General features: G+C 49.7%; 1 protein-coding gene across 1 annotated transcript in view; it reads left to right on the forward strand.

The window, feature by feature from the left end:
• Plxna4 (plexin A4) overlaps positions 1 to 14,614 on the forward strand; it is a 466,318-nt gene that overhangs the window by 397,708 nt on the left and 53,996 nt on the right. The window contains exons 14-20 of the mRNA XM_028866158.2: positions 2,513 to 2,630; positions 6,433 to 6,569; positions 7,675 to 7,839; positions 10,300 to 10,393; positions 10,790 to 11,029; positions 11,531 to 11,677; positions 12,251 to 12,485. Of these exons, the coding sequence (XP_028721991.1) occupies positions 2,513 to 2,630; positions 6,433 to 6,569; positions 7,675 to 7,839; positions 10,300 to 10,393; positions 10,790 to 11,029; positions 11,531 to 11,677; positions 12,251 to 12,485 (1,136 nt within the window). The remainder of the gene's footprint in view (positions 1 to 2,512; positions 2,631 to 6,432; positions 6,570 to 7,674; positions 7,840 to 10,299; positions 10,394 to 10,789; positions 11,030 to 11,530; positions 11,678 to 12,250; positions 12,486 to 14,614) is intronic.

Here is a 14,614-nt window from a genome sequence, read left to right on the forward strand (position 1 = left end):
TGCCTGTAACACCAGCACTGAGGGATAGAGACGGACCTAACTGAAAGGGTCAGCTTCTGGTTCAGTGATGGACCCTGTCAAGGCAATAAGGTGAGAGTAATAGGGTGAAACCCGCATTGCCCTGCTCTGGCCTTGCATATCCACCCAAACACTAATTTGCTTGCATCACACACATATATCATATACACACAATCATACAGTGTGCTCTCTCCCTCCCTCTCTGAAAAGAACTAAAAAGAAAAACAGAAAAAAAAGTTTAGCTGGCACTTTAAGGACAGGCCTGTAACTCCAGCTATGTGAGAGTCTCATGCTCAAGTCCTGCCTGGGCTAAAGTGAGTTTAAGTTTAGCCTAGGCAGCTTAGTGAGACTGTCTCAAAATCAAGAAATTTAAAAAAAGGAAGCTGAGATGTAGTTCAGTGGTAGAACACTTGACCCCAGGTTCAATCCCCAATATCACACTCCACCTCTCCTCCCCCACACACAGTCTTTAAGTCTAGCTAATAGGCTTCTAGAAATTCTCTAAACAACCAGACTTGTAAAAATTCATATTTAACAATGCTTACCTCAGCTTTGTTTCTAACAGAAACAACTCAGAAATAATGATATGTTAAATGTAGGGAATTCATCAGTTCAAAAAGTTATTGTACAGATGTTCCTCAACCTTATCTCTTTTGGACATGATGGGGACTGAATCTAGAACCCTGTGTATGCTAGACAAGTGTTCTATCACTGAGATGCATTTCCAGCTCTTGGTACTATGTCTAGATAAACCCTTCCTAACTTGAAACAACATGAGATGAAATTGTGTTATAGATTCTTAAGCAGCTACCAACGTTGTTTCTTCTTGTGGTCCCTAGCTCACGGGGACCTGAAGCTTTCTGCCACTGGCCAGCATCACAGAGAGTATCATAGAACATGTGGCTAGCTCAAGAAAAGATAAAATTCAAAGTACAAAATTGTAGACAAGAGTTGACAGACTCACATGTCACTTTCATACCATTATAAAGCTGGAATCTTCTAAGTCAAGGCATTGTAATTCATCCAACACCTCAGAATCACAGACAGGCACAGAGTCAAGGTATCATGCATGCACATACATGCACATACACAGGGGACCAAGAAGAATACGGCTTCTAATTAATTTTGTGAAAGAAAAGCCAGAGTCCATCTGTCTTTTCCTCACACCAAACATGAGTTTATTATGGTGTCTATACAGACACACACACACACACAAACACACACACACACACACACACACAGAGAGAGAGAGAGAGAGAGAGAGAGAGAGAGAGAGAGAGAGAGAACAGGACCTTTCCTCAGCACTTCTGTTTAAGAAACAGAAGACATAGAACTACAGGGTTGGGAATGTGGCTCAGTGACAGGGTGCTCATGTGACATGTACCAGGCCGTTTTGATCCCCAGCACTACAAAAGATAAAACTATACCAAAACCAACTAGCCAAACAAACTCTACAGGACTCACAATGTAGAAATAAAAAAGGAAAAGATAGATAGATTTAGCCACAATAGATGCTTTTGAATGCTAGTGTGGCAGAATACACCACCAAGTTGAAGGACAGATAACAAATTGACAACCAGGGGGAAAAGAATTGCAGTATTTACAACAAATGAAAGTTAATATGCCTAGTTAAGAAGGCTTCACCCAAGGACAAGTGGTCAGCATAACAGAGAGACGTCTTTAATAGAGAAGTTAAAGGAAGGCAGTGTAAAAAAAAATAAGGAAAGAAAAGATACATGAACATATGTATCCTCTGTAACAATCACTGGACTTAAACGAGATCTTTTCTGTAGTAGACTGGAAAAACTTTCAAAGGTTTGTGACTGCCTAGTCATAGCTAAAATAGTGGACCATTAATACAAATGCAAATTGGTACAGCTTTTGTGGAACATTGTTGTGTCCTATCAATGTTAAGTAAATAAACTATTTTGCCAGTACATTCCTTCCTGAGAAGTCTATTCTAATAAACACATGATATTTAGGTATGTGCATGTTGCCTTTTTTGGCTGTTTTGTTTGTTTTTTGAAACAGGAGAAAGATCAGAATATTTATATGCCCATCGATAGGAAGATCATTACAAAAATGGTAGTTTAAACATGTATATAATATTACAAAACTGTTAGGAAGAATAAAGTAGTTGTATGTAGAGACTTAATGAAAACACATGAAATGTTGCTAAGTACAAACTGGTATTTAGAACAGTGCTATGCTATATTTATATTTGTCTTTTATAAACTTGCACATAATCATAAATGTGTGTCTATAATATTCATGTTTGTGTACATGTATATAGAATATGTGCGCAGGTTTAAGTATGAGTGTGCAGCCCGGATGGTGGGAGCAGGAGCTCCCAAGAAGAGACTTGAGGACCTAAGGTCGGATCTGAGTTCTGGACCACTTGTTGAGCTCATGCAGGTCCGTTTACCTCTCTGGGCTCGCTGTGGGCCTAGACCATAGTCCTGTGGCTCATGAGGTCTCTCCTTTGCTCCTATAGGATCGTGTGTGAGATGGGAGAGGCCAAGCCCAGCCAGCATGCAGGCTTCGTGGAGATCTGTGTGGCTGTGTGTCGACCTGAGTTCATGGCCCGCTCCTCGCAGCTCTATTATTTCATGGTGAGTCCTGGATGCCAAAGGCCTGCCTGGGTGCAGATTGCAGCAAATCCTATGGCCATCAGTGCAGAGCAGGGCCTGCACCCACCACCTGTGTTCATGGGACCCCACAGAGTAGGAGCACAGCCTTGGTGCCTCAACGACCTAGATTCAAATGCTGGCCATTGGGTCCCAGTGTCTCCTGTGTGGCCAAGCAGCAGAGTAACTCCTGGGAGTTGTGTCTAGACTCAGCCACTTTCCAATGGGGAGAACTCAGACAAGCTAACTTTTCTGTGCCTCAGTTTCTTCATTTGTAAAACGAGAATGACATTTGTATGTCTCTCACGGTATGGTGAAATCATATAGTCTCTATCTCAGGTAGTGCCATTTTCTGTGTTAGCCAACCTCACCGCTACCCCTACCAACCCCTACCCCCACTTACACCTTATCCCATCATGAACAGTCTGCCATCTTTTTCTGCCCACCCACTGCCCTCTCGAGGCCTTCTTAGCCTCCTTTTCACCTGTCCTGTACCTAGTCCCACCTGTGGGCCCCCTCTATTCCCCCTAGTCACACACTGGCCCCCAGCTCCCATCCCTCCATTCTCCAGTCTCCTTACCATAACCACACCCAGGCCTCACCCCAACCACTCAAGTTACTCAAATTCCCTCCTGAACCTTCCAGGCCTGCAGAAGCCTGCCCAGCTCACAGCTTTGGGGAAGGGGGTGAAATCTCCTGGCCTTGAGCCTTCCATTTTTCCATTTTAGATCTTCCAAAGAGCCTGTGTGGCTGATGTTAGGAAGTCTTCCTCCTTTACTCCTTCCTCCATCCTTCCCTCCCTCCTGGTTCTTCCTTTTTCTTCTACTGATAACCATTTATCAGCTGGCACATTTCCCCCTCACTCAGGAAAACCCAGGTGCTCCTGCAGGATTGTGTCTACCTTCAGGCAAGGTGTTCTTGAATCGGGGGTATTTAGGCAAAGTTTCATGGAAGAAGCAATGGAAGGCAGTGTGTGTCAAATTGGCCTCTTATTTCCATGTGGAACTTGCCGGGCAGGTGTTTTCCTTAGCATAAAACTGACCCATGGACTCACACCCAAACACAGGAGTGGAGAGGGGGGAGAGGAACGGGAGGGGAGGGCAGTAGGAGCCAAGAGGCCATGAGAAACAACTTAAGTAGCTGCTCCAGTAAGGCAAGCACCCTGGTCCCTTGCTCAATGACCTATGCCACTTTCCTAGTTGAAGGGTCCTTCTAAGGAAATGGCCTGGTGCCACACATCCTCTAGGGTAGAAATTGAGGGAGGAAGGGTGTTGGGGACCCCAGTCTCTTCCTCTGCTCCATGTTCACTTAGGGGTAGAGTCTTGGAGGGTAGGTGTTTCCCAGGGGGAATGAAAAGAGGAGGTCCTCATGAGTCTCATAGGGTCAGGAGAAAAGACAGACTCACCTAAGCATGCTTCTGAGTGGCCTAGAGGCCTCACTGTCTTCCTCTCCTCTCAGCTGGTGGCTTGTGGGGAGGGGCCACTTCTTAAGCACCACCCTGAAAGCCCTCTCCTGTGGGGTCCTGGGATAGCTTTCCCCAGGCTCCTCTGGGGACTTCTGGTGCTCTGGGATGTGCTGAGAGCCCTTTTCTGGTGTCAAGATGAGGGGATATAGTAGAGTTCAGTGAGCATCCACAGTGACTTCCAGATTCTTATGTCCTGGAACCAAGACTCGGACAGATGTGGATAGCCACAGAAGCAGGTTTATTAGAAAATGATACGCTTCCAAGGGCGGAAGCTGTCTGGGGCAGGGAGAAAGTTTACAAGCTTAGCCTGGAGCCCACTGTGTGGCTTTTATGTCTCATTTCACAGGCTTTGGGGGGTCATTTGGGCTTTTTCACACCTGCTCTGTTACCTTTAATTCTCCATCCAGTTTCATGTATCTCAGGGGCTCAAATCTCCACAGATGGGGAAAGGGGGTGTTGGTATTATAATGGTGCACAGGTCACCTACAGACGCTGGTGCCTCTGTGCCTGTACTGGTGGCTCCACAGTTTGGGTGCCGCCCTCCCCTCCCCCTTCCCCCTCCCCTCCCCCCTCCCCCTCCCCCTCCCCTCCCCTCCCCCTCCCCCTCCCCCCTCCTCAGTTGGTAGTGTTTCCAGCCTTCAGCTTTGCTAACAGGTTTTTCTCCCTTACTAATTTTGCAATCTTTCATGTAAGGCCTCCCAGGCCTTACTCTCTGCCCCACTCTCCTGCCTCAGGGACAAACTTGGGTTTCCTTCAGCTTCTCTCCACAAATCAAACCAGGCTCTGATGTGTAGGTTAGTCAGACGAATGTCAAAGCCAGATCAGTGCTCCTGGCCCGCCACCAGGCCTGTCCCAGGAGGTCTCCATGCTGGGAATGCGCCTTCTCCCTCTCCCTTCTAGTCTGTTCGTTCATGGAGCCAAGTGAAGAGCTGGCAAATAATTCAGACTTTGATTTCCCGTGCAAACCCACCGTGAAATATTTATGAAGCATGAGTTGAATAATTAATCGTTTCTCACAAGTCTAAAACATGTTTCCATAACACCCTCTCCCACCCGGAACAGACCCCTTCCAGCCAGGCCCTGCAAAACACCACTGCAATGAGGCAAGCTCTGGTCCTTCCCAGGTTTTGACTCTGAACCTTCTCCGTGGCCCTGGGGCACCCGGCACCAGCAGACAGACTGGGTGTTTCCTCTCCGGGGAGGCCAGTGGAGCAGAGCCACCCTTTGGAAATAGCTGATTATTATAGTTTATTAAACAAGAAAACTGTCATGGGTCCTGGAGATAACCGCTTTAGGGCTCAATTCCCCAATTCTGTGACCAGAGAAGTTGACTATCTTGCCCAGAGTCACACAGCAAGATATCAAAAGTCCCTTCTCCTTGACTGTTCAGTCATAAAGCCAGGATTTCAAACCTAGCTGAGGAAACATGGAGCCAAGGTCAGTGAGTGTCTCCAGGTGAATGCCATCAGTGTGCCTTTCTCTGGGGCCTGGGTACATGGCAGGTGGGTGGGTTTGCTGGCCCCCAAAGGAGGCCTCCTGAGGGAGAGTACCCATGGCCTTGTGAACCCAGTGGGTTCAGCCTCAGCACAGAGTTCCTTCAGGAACTGTAGCTGGGGAAGGGAAAGAGAAATCTTCATTTAAATGCAGATACAGGCTTCTCACCTGGGACCAGGGAAAGTTTTTCCATTAAAATGCTAATGAAGGCACAAACTGCAAACTCCAAATCCCCTACTGTCTGGGGCTCTGCTCCCCGCCCCCACCCAGCCCGCTCCTCACCTCCAGTCAGGGCAGGGGGCTTGACAGGCCTTCAAAGATCTCTTGGGCACAGTCTTCACATGCCCCATGCTCTGGCCACTGGAGGGTTCCCAGAAGAGACCTTTGGGAATGGGAGGTTCCCTTCTCTGTCTCTTGGAGTCATGGCTGGAGACCAGGGCTGTGGAGTCAGGTCTCAACTGCAGTACTTTTTAGCCATGTGACCTCAGAGAACTTAGTTAACCCCTCTGAGTCTCATCTGTGAAATAATGATAGCCATTTTTTAAAATCGCTGACTGGATAATTATAGACATACATATGTCTATATCACTAGAGATAAAGGCTGTCACTAAAAAAAAAAAAAAATCAGTACACAGCAGCTCTCATGACCACTATTATTCACGTAGAGATGAAAGCTCTATTCGCACAAGAATACAAAATGGCTTGGCGAGGCCACACGAGTAGATTCTAGATGGCAGCTCTTCAGTAGACCGTGGGGCACTGCCTATGGCCTGACCCAGCCTCCTCCCCCCATCGCGGCATGTCTCAGTCCTCTTCTTTTCTATGCAGACTCTGACCCTCGCAGACCTGAAGCCCAGCCGGGGACCCATGTCCGGGGGCACACAGGTTACCATCACGGGCACCAACTTGAATGCAGGCAGCAATGTGGTGGTGACGTTCGGGAGCCAGCCGTGCCTCTTCCACAGGTAACCCCTGGGCCCAGAGGAGGGTCTAGACATGTAAACCACCTGGGAAGGAAATGTGGGTTCCCACAGAGATGAACAGAAACTGCCCCTTTCCCAGGCTGACTTTTGCAAGTCCCTCCAAAAGCTCTCACTCTTGTTCTCTTTGGGGGAAGACAGTAGATACCAGCCCTGTCTTCCATGGAAGGTGGGGAGGTGCCATGCTGCTGTCCACAGTTCAGCCTGGTGTCCTAGGATGTACCCTTCACAGAGGATGGGAGTGCCACTGAGCATCCAGCCTGGAACCAGCAGCTGATGCCCCTTCCAGGGGCAGAGCCTCTCCTGCTGGGAGCTGCTTGGGACCACCCCATCTGCTCTATACAGGTGATCCCAGAAGGCCAAGGCTGAGCCAACAAGGGCAAGAGGCCTTCCTCCTTCTGCCTAGCTGGGTCTGCAGCCCGAAGGGATATACCTTACCTAGCCAGGAGCCTGGAGTAGGGGCCACAAGGAGCCCATCCAAGGAATGCTGTGGGAGATGTGACCGATCTGAGCCCAAGTCCAGAGATAGGTGTTCCTGGAGTAGGTTATGACAAGAACCGTGACAGATTCAAAGTCAGACCAGCCGGGGGTCTTGCATTGCTGCTATCCAAGAAACCATTTCTTAGTGAGCATGTGAGGGTGACTTGGCTCAAAGCTGCTGCAGTAGGGCTGCAACTCAGAAGAGGGCAGAGGCGGAGTTCAACCCTAGCACCACAAGTATAGCCAGAGCCCAGGACTCAGAGTCACAGGGAGGAGGCGGCAAGGGGCCACCAAACTCACTTGAGGGGATTCTCATCTCAGGCAAGGCAGGAATGAGACATGGAGGAAGGAACCTCGCCAGACTTAGGTAGCTAGATTCTTGCTAAAATTGGAGCAGGGGCTAGGGTCAAGGACAGCCCAAAGACCAGGCCTATTTGAAAGGTAGGCTCAGAGGAGCCTTTCCAAAGGTTGACCCTTGTCCTTGGTTCATGAGCTTCTATCTATGACAGTGCCCACCCCTTACTTCTGTGAAATCTGATGTGCCCAGAAAGGGGTTAACCCCAGACCACTGCTTAATACCTAGGAGCCCATGCTCTGCCTTCCTTTCCAGGCGTTCGCCATCCTACATTATCTGTAACACTACATCCTCAGATGAGGTGTTGGACATGAAGGTGACTGTGCAGGTGGACAGGGCCAGGATCCGACAGGACCTGGTCTTTCAGTATGTGGAGGACCCCACCATCGTGCGTATTGAGCCAGAGTGGAGCATTGTCAGGTAGGAGGACCCATCCCCTCAACCTCCCCCCCTGCCTCTAGGCCTCGGTTTCTCTTTCTCAGCTCTCAAAAGCCCAAGGGAAACCAGTGACCCGGGAGACAGAGGCCTCTTCCCAGCCGTCGCCCTGCTCTTCCCCAGCCCTGCTGCCCGCTTGCCTTTGTTCCTCTCAAATAACAGACTCGGCCAGGCAGAGCCTGGGCCCCGTTTCTCGCTGCTTCCCCAGCGCCCAACACAAATGACACAGGAGGTGGAAGAGCACACATGTGACACGGCTCTAGGGAGAGCCCAGACCCCTGCCCAGCACTTTGGTAGTTCAGCGGGGCAAGCCATGGCTCTTCCTGGACATCCAGCGTTAGGAGGATTCTCCTGGGGACTGAGAGACTGCAGGACCCTTAGGGTGTAGGAGTATAGAGCCTCCCTTCAGAGATGGAGCTGCAGGCACCTGACCATGTCCACTTTTCCAGGCCTGGAGGACCTATCAGGACAGCTCCACAGAGGCTGTCCTTTCTGTGAGGCCCCTGGAGACCATTGGGAAGCCACTGTTCTGGGCTGCATTGGAGAGCACAGTGAAGACCTGGGGTGGGAAGAAATGGGTTCAGTCCATGTTGCTTACCCGACAGGTGACCTTAACATCACCTTATTGTCCACCTGTCCCCTGCTTGGTGCTCCCCACAGTCAACTCCAGCCAGGAGGGGCCCCAGGGCTGGAGAAGTTAGCGAAGACAGAATAAAGTGATGCTCTGGGCTGGCTGAGGCAGGGGCAAGCCTAGTCTAGGGGGCCAAACTTAGACCAGGGACCCAAAGGCCATACCTGACTGGTTGCCTGAATTTTTATAAATAAAATTTTATTGGCACATGGCTCTGCTCACTGGTTGTATTGTCTACAGTTGTTTTCTCATGACTGCACAGAGTTGAGTAATTGTGACAGAGACCATATGGCCTGTGGAGCCTGAAATATTTACTGTCTGGCCCTTCAGAGAAATAGTTGGCCACCCTCTGCTTGAAGACCAGAGAGAGGCAGCCTGACTGCTGGGATGAGAAAGGCCATTGGCTGTCCTTAGCTAAGGCATGAAGGGGAAACAGCCTTTCAGAGCCATGCCAGGCCTTGGCCTCAGAGCCTGGTGATTCAGAAAGGTGACACAGGCCTTTGTATCTCACTCAAGAAGCTAGGCAGTGATACTCTGGGACATCCATGGCCTTGTTGAATTCGGGTTCCCTTCATATTGTCTCAGAAATAAAGGTGTCATCTTCCTGGCACTCAGCAGTGCCCCAAGACACACTTGTGCCACGAGGGGGGCTGGACACACATTCTAGACTGCCAGCATTTTTGCTTAAGTTAAGGAAATCTGAGGATGAAGTGAGCATTGTACCATGTGTGGGATTTGAGCTTCCTATAAGTGCGTGGGTTGTTTGAGGACAATGATAGGATCTTTTTCTACTGAGCACAGCATTAGTGGTTGGGAAGTCTGGGGACAGAGAGGCTAGATACCAGAAACTCGTCTGAACTGTGCTCTGTGTAGGAGGAATCCTGCAGGCACCCCTGGAAGTATGTGTGTGCATGAAAGCTCATGAATGCACACGAGAATCACTCAATGAGAGAGAAGTAATGGGAAGTTTAAAGACGGAAAAGTAGATAGAGCGATAGAAACCCATGTGAGCACAGGTGACAAAGAATCCTAGCCACTAAGTTTAGAAGGAATTTACCTACAAAGCCCTGCTTTGGACAGCAGGATGTTTGCCAATGATGCTCCCTTGACTAACAATCAGGTCATTGCTCACTCTAGTCCAAGTAGGACATAGCTAAGAACAGGGCTTCCCACCCTCCCCACCAGCTTCTCAGCTTTCCCAGGCACAGAACTAGCATCCTTTGAGAGGCCACACTGAAGTGAGTCACCTGAGTCCCCCTCATCTCTGTCCTGTGTCACTCCAGGGCTCAGGAGACTCCAGTCTCAGAGCATGTCACACTCGTAATCTTGGAAGAGGTGTCTGGACCTGGGCCATGGCTTTCATAGGTCTCAGCTGGACTGAAGCCACCAAGGAGGAAAATTGTAGCACAATTGCCATGGAAAACAGATGTGCTTTGACACTGGAGGTTCTGCTGGGAGCTTACTTTAGAACAGGATTGAGAGTGGAGAGGATCAGGGGAGGAGAATCCAGGACTGAAACAGCCAGCTCCAGTCTGGAAGCCTCAGAGAACTAAGGGGACGTGCTGTCACCTGGGCCTCCATGAGAGGCCCGGCAAGGGACAATATGGATATCTACTCACCACTGCCCTCCCTCCCTCTGGGCTTCTGAGATACTCTTTCTTGTTATTACAGTTGGCTTTTCCTCCTTGTCTCCAAGGACACAACTGTGCTTCCTCATCCTTATTGTCGTGGCTCACCCTGATAACCATTGCTGTCATGGCCATTACATCTCCTGTGGCTGTGGTTCACACACTCCTTTCTTTCTTTTTGGGCAGTGGGAACACACCTATCGCTGTCTGGGGAACTCACCTGGACCTCATACAGAACCCCCAGATCCGTGCCAAGCATGGAGGGAAAGAACACATCAATGTGAGTCCATTGGCAGGTCCTTGCCTACATACAATGACTCATGGCATGGGATACCTCCAAGTCCTGGGATGGTAGGATAGGGGAATTGATATGACCATATTTTCAGCTTTTGGGGCTATAGGCCTAAGAGACCAATTACATCCACAGTTCACGGGGTTCCATTATCACCCTACCATTCTTACCCAGTTTAGAAAATACCTAGTCATTGCCACATTCACACTGGGCAAATCCAGAAACAGGAGACGGCTGCAGGGTGGGATCTGTGAGTAGTAGCCAAGAGTGTGACTTGGTGCCCTCCTCCATCATCCTCCCATATGAACCCATGTAGCATCGATGGCACACCGGAAGTCCTGGTGTGGAGATATTTCTCATTGTCCCCTTCTCTGACTCCTGTAGATCTGTGAGGTCCTGAATGCTACTGAGATGACCTGCCAGGCTCCAGCCCTTGCCCTGGGTCCTGACCACCAATCAGATCTTACTGAAAGGCCTGAAGAATTTGGTTTCATCCTGGACAATGTCCAGTCTCTGTTAATTCTCAACAAGACCAACTTCACCTACTATCCTAACCCTGTGTTTGAGGCTTTCAGTCCCTCAGGAATCCTGGAGCTCAAGCCTGGCACCCCCATCATCCTAAAGGTATTCCAGATAAGCTTTTCATAACACTTTAATTGTCAATTACTGGGAGGAAGAGAGGATACTAGGATGTCTAATGTATTAGTCTGTTTCCTGTTATTGTCACAAAATCCTTGATGCTGGGTACTTATAAAGAAAAGAAAAAGTTAACTTGCCTCATTGTTCTGGAAAATGAAAGACCAATAGTAGTCCTGGCTTTCAAGAGGACCTTCTAGCAGGAGCACATAGACAAGAGAACCATAGAGGACCTTTAAGACGTGGGGAAGTCATGATCTTCCATCAAGCTCCACATCTTAAAGGTCCTGTTCTCTCTTACAGTGCTAGGGACTGAACTCCTATCACACCACATCTAACACATGTACCAATCTTTTGGACTTCTTGCTGATGGTGGCCGCTTCCCCAGTTCGTCCATAAGATGGGACATTGGGTCGGAGGCCCCAGCAGCCACTAGCAGCTGTGGTCCTGACTCGGGGTTGGGAATGGGGGCTTTTTCTGTCTGTTCAGGGCAAGAACCTGATCCCACCTGTGGCTGGAGGCAATGTGAAGCTGAACTACACCGTGCTGGTTGGAGAGAAGCCATGCACCGTGACGGTGTCAGATGTGCAGCTTCTCTGCGAGTCTCCCAACCTCATCGGCAGGCACAAAGTGATGGTGAGGCTACTGGGATCTCATTGTGTGTGGACCAGGCATGAGGGACGCTGGGGGAGAGTGGCTCAGCTACAGCTGGGCTACTGTGAGCTTTCCTTCCAGCTCACCCCAGACCAGTTCCCGTCTTCCCATCCCACTAGTCAACTTCTTGTGTATTGTCACCCCCTCTGTCCTGGCGGGTACAGCAAGGGCAGAACATTAAATGGGGTGATACTCAATTGTCTGTTAGGACCAAGAGGGCCTTTAAGACGAGGATCATCGCTGGTGTAGGGTGGTCCTTGATGCTATTTCTATGTCTTAGCTCCCAACTCGGATGGCAGGGTGAGTCTTAGATGTTGGTGCTAGGTCACCGTGTTTACAGTACAGCTGTGAGCTGTTTCCATATGATGACTGTGTCCTCCCGAGTGAGAGGATGGACGCATTTTCTGGTTGAAGGGTGGTCTCTGCTGTCCATACTCTCTCTTCTATTTTTCTGATGGGAGGGGGTGCATCTCATGGGCAATCACGTTCTCCTTCTGACTTAGAACTCTTCCCCAGTCTGCTCTGCTACCATCCCTCTCTTCTCTGTGTCCACAGGCACGGGTGGGTGGCATGGAGTATTCCCCCGGCATGGTGTACATTGCCCCCGACAGCCCACTCAGCCTGCCTGCCATCGTCAGCATCGCAGTGGCTGGAGGTCTCCTCATCATCTTCATCGTGGCGGTGCTCATCGCCTACAAACGCAAGTCCCGGGAAAGTGATCTCACTCTGAAGCGTCTCCAGATGCAGATGGACAACCTCGAGTCCCGTGTGGCCCTGGAGTGCAAGGAAGGTACTGAGTGTTCAGGCGCTGGCGCCTGGTGTGGGGTCTGTGTGTGTACACGTGTGTGCTTATCACATACAAACATGCAGGCTGGGTGGCAGTGGGTAGTGTTAGAGGTTGTGTATGCATGTAAGCACCTGCAAAGTCAATGCATGTATGTCTATACACATATGTGCCTCTTTACAGCGCCAACCAGACCGGGCAGCATCCGTCAGTGCTGAATGTTATGTGTGTGTATATTTATATTTGTGTTTGCAAGTGCATTAGCCCAACAGGTGGGGCTTCAGTGGGTGGTAGTTGTGTATGCAAATGTACACTGTGTGTTTGTGTCTTTTGTGTACAGGCCAGCAAACTAGACTACAGCAGGCAGTGCTGGAGATTGTGTGTATACATGTATGCACTTGTGTGAGTGTGTGTGTGTGGGTGGGTGCTGTATGTGTGTGTGCCTCCTATTTACAGGCCAGCAAGCTGGGATGCAATGGGTGGCCTCACAGACTGGGCATTCTACCATCAGAACCTTTCTGCCAGTTTCAGAGCTTAGCTGGGGTCCCAGACCAAAGCCCTGTCTAGCAATCCACCTCTGGTTTTCTCTCTACTCCTTCCAGATACGTTCCTGAGATCCTTTATACACCAAGAACAGTGTCCAGATTCAGAACTCTGGTGTGTGTGTGGGGTGGTGGTGGTGGCCACAGTCTCCTCCAGGGAGGACCTGGGAGTGTCTCCCCATGATGCATGCAAGCAGTCCTCAGTTCTCTTCTATCAGCAGGAAGGGAATTCTGTTGGGTTGATCTGTGATTTCAAAGGAAGTGCGTTTCACAGCTTGTATTTGAAAAATGTACATGAGCCACCATGAAGGGAGATCAGCAGTGTCAAACCCAAGAAGGCAGCTTAGCTGGCAGACTCACATAACCCCAGGAGATCCTTCTGTAAGCCCACCCTGGGAGGAAAGAGCTGAGCTATTTCTCAGTGGGTAATATGCACCCAGTGTTAATCCAGCCCTGTACCTGGGCTCCAGCATAGTGCAGGTTCCCGCTGGGGAAGCTCCGCCTCTTTTATGGGGACAAGGCTCCATCCCATCTCCACATCCTTCAGCTGTCTTCCTGGCATCTGCCTTGTGGGACTGTTAATTACTGCCTTTTATTATATTTACACTGCTTAATTTTTTTCTCTGCAATGTACTCTTCCCTCTAATTAGGTGTAGTGATTAGAATCTCTTTTATGTGTGGCAGGCGTGAGGCTTTGAATGTTGGAGGCTTAAAGGAAACTGCAGACCCATCAAACCTGACTCCCTCCCTTTCCTCCTGGCCAGCGAAGCAGTCCAATCAGGAGGAGGTGGTGGCAGTGGAGGGGGGGGGGGAGATGCCAGGCTCCTCTAGAAGCTCCCTGAGGAAGAAAGGCTCAGCAGGCAGAAACCCATGGAGTCCCATGGGGACCATGGCTTCTGGCTGGGGACACTTATGCTGCTGGGATGGAAGCAGGCATCTTATAGCAAAGGACATGCAGGGTGGACCATGGAGGCATTTTCCAGGATGCCAAGGCAACTTCTGCATGTTTATGAGGCAGCTCAGGCTCAGGGCAAGGTTTGTGTGGAGATTTCATTGTCAGCCAGGAAGTTATCCATGCCTACACTAGAAGACATCAGCCCAGACCTGAGCTTTGGATATATTGGCACACACATGTGCAAACACAGATTCCCACTCTGCATCCTCACTGACATGCTTGCATGCTCTTATACAAGTTAAAACAGGCGCACACTCACACCTGTGCACCCCACTCCTGCTCATGCATACCTCTCCAATTACACAGATACAGGTATGTGCTCTTTACTCCAGATATGCACAGGTATGTTGGTCAGCTTACAATACTGTGATCGAATAACCCAAGAGAACCAACTTGAAGGAGGGAGGGTTTCTTTTCTCATACTTTCAGAGGGTTCAACCATCATGGAGCAGGGGAGCATGGGGAGCGCTCAACTGACAGCTGCCAGGGAGCAAAGAAGAGCAGAAACAGAAAGGGGCTATGGCGAGATACAGTCCCGAGGACAGCTCGTCACTAGTGTCCCGTGATCCCAAGCCCCACCTTCCATAAATTGAAGCCCTCCCAACAGCACCATCACATTACGAATCCGTCAAGGGATG

The sequence above is a fragment of the Peromyscus leucopus genome, chromosome 3, assembly GCF_004664715.2.
Source record: "Peromyscus leucopus breed LL Stock chromosome 3, UCI_PerLeu_2.1, whole genome shotgun sequence".
Lineage (NCBI taxonomy): Eukaryota > Metazoa > Chordata > Mammalia > Rodentia > Cricetidae > Peromyscus > Peromyscus leucopus.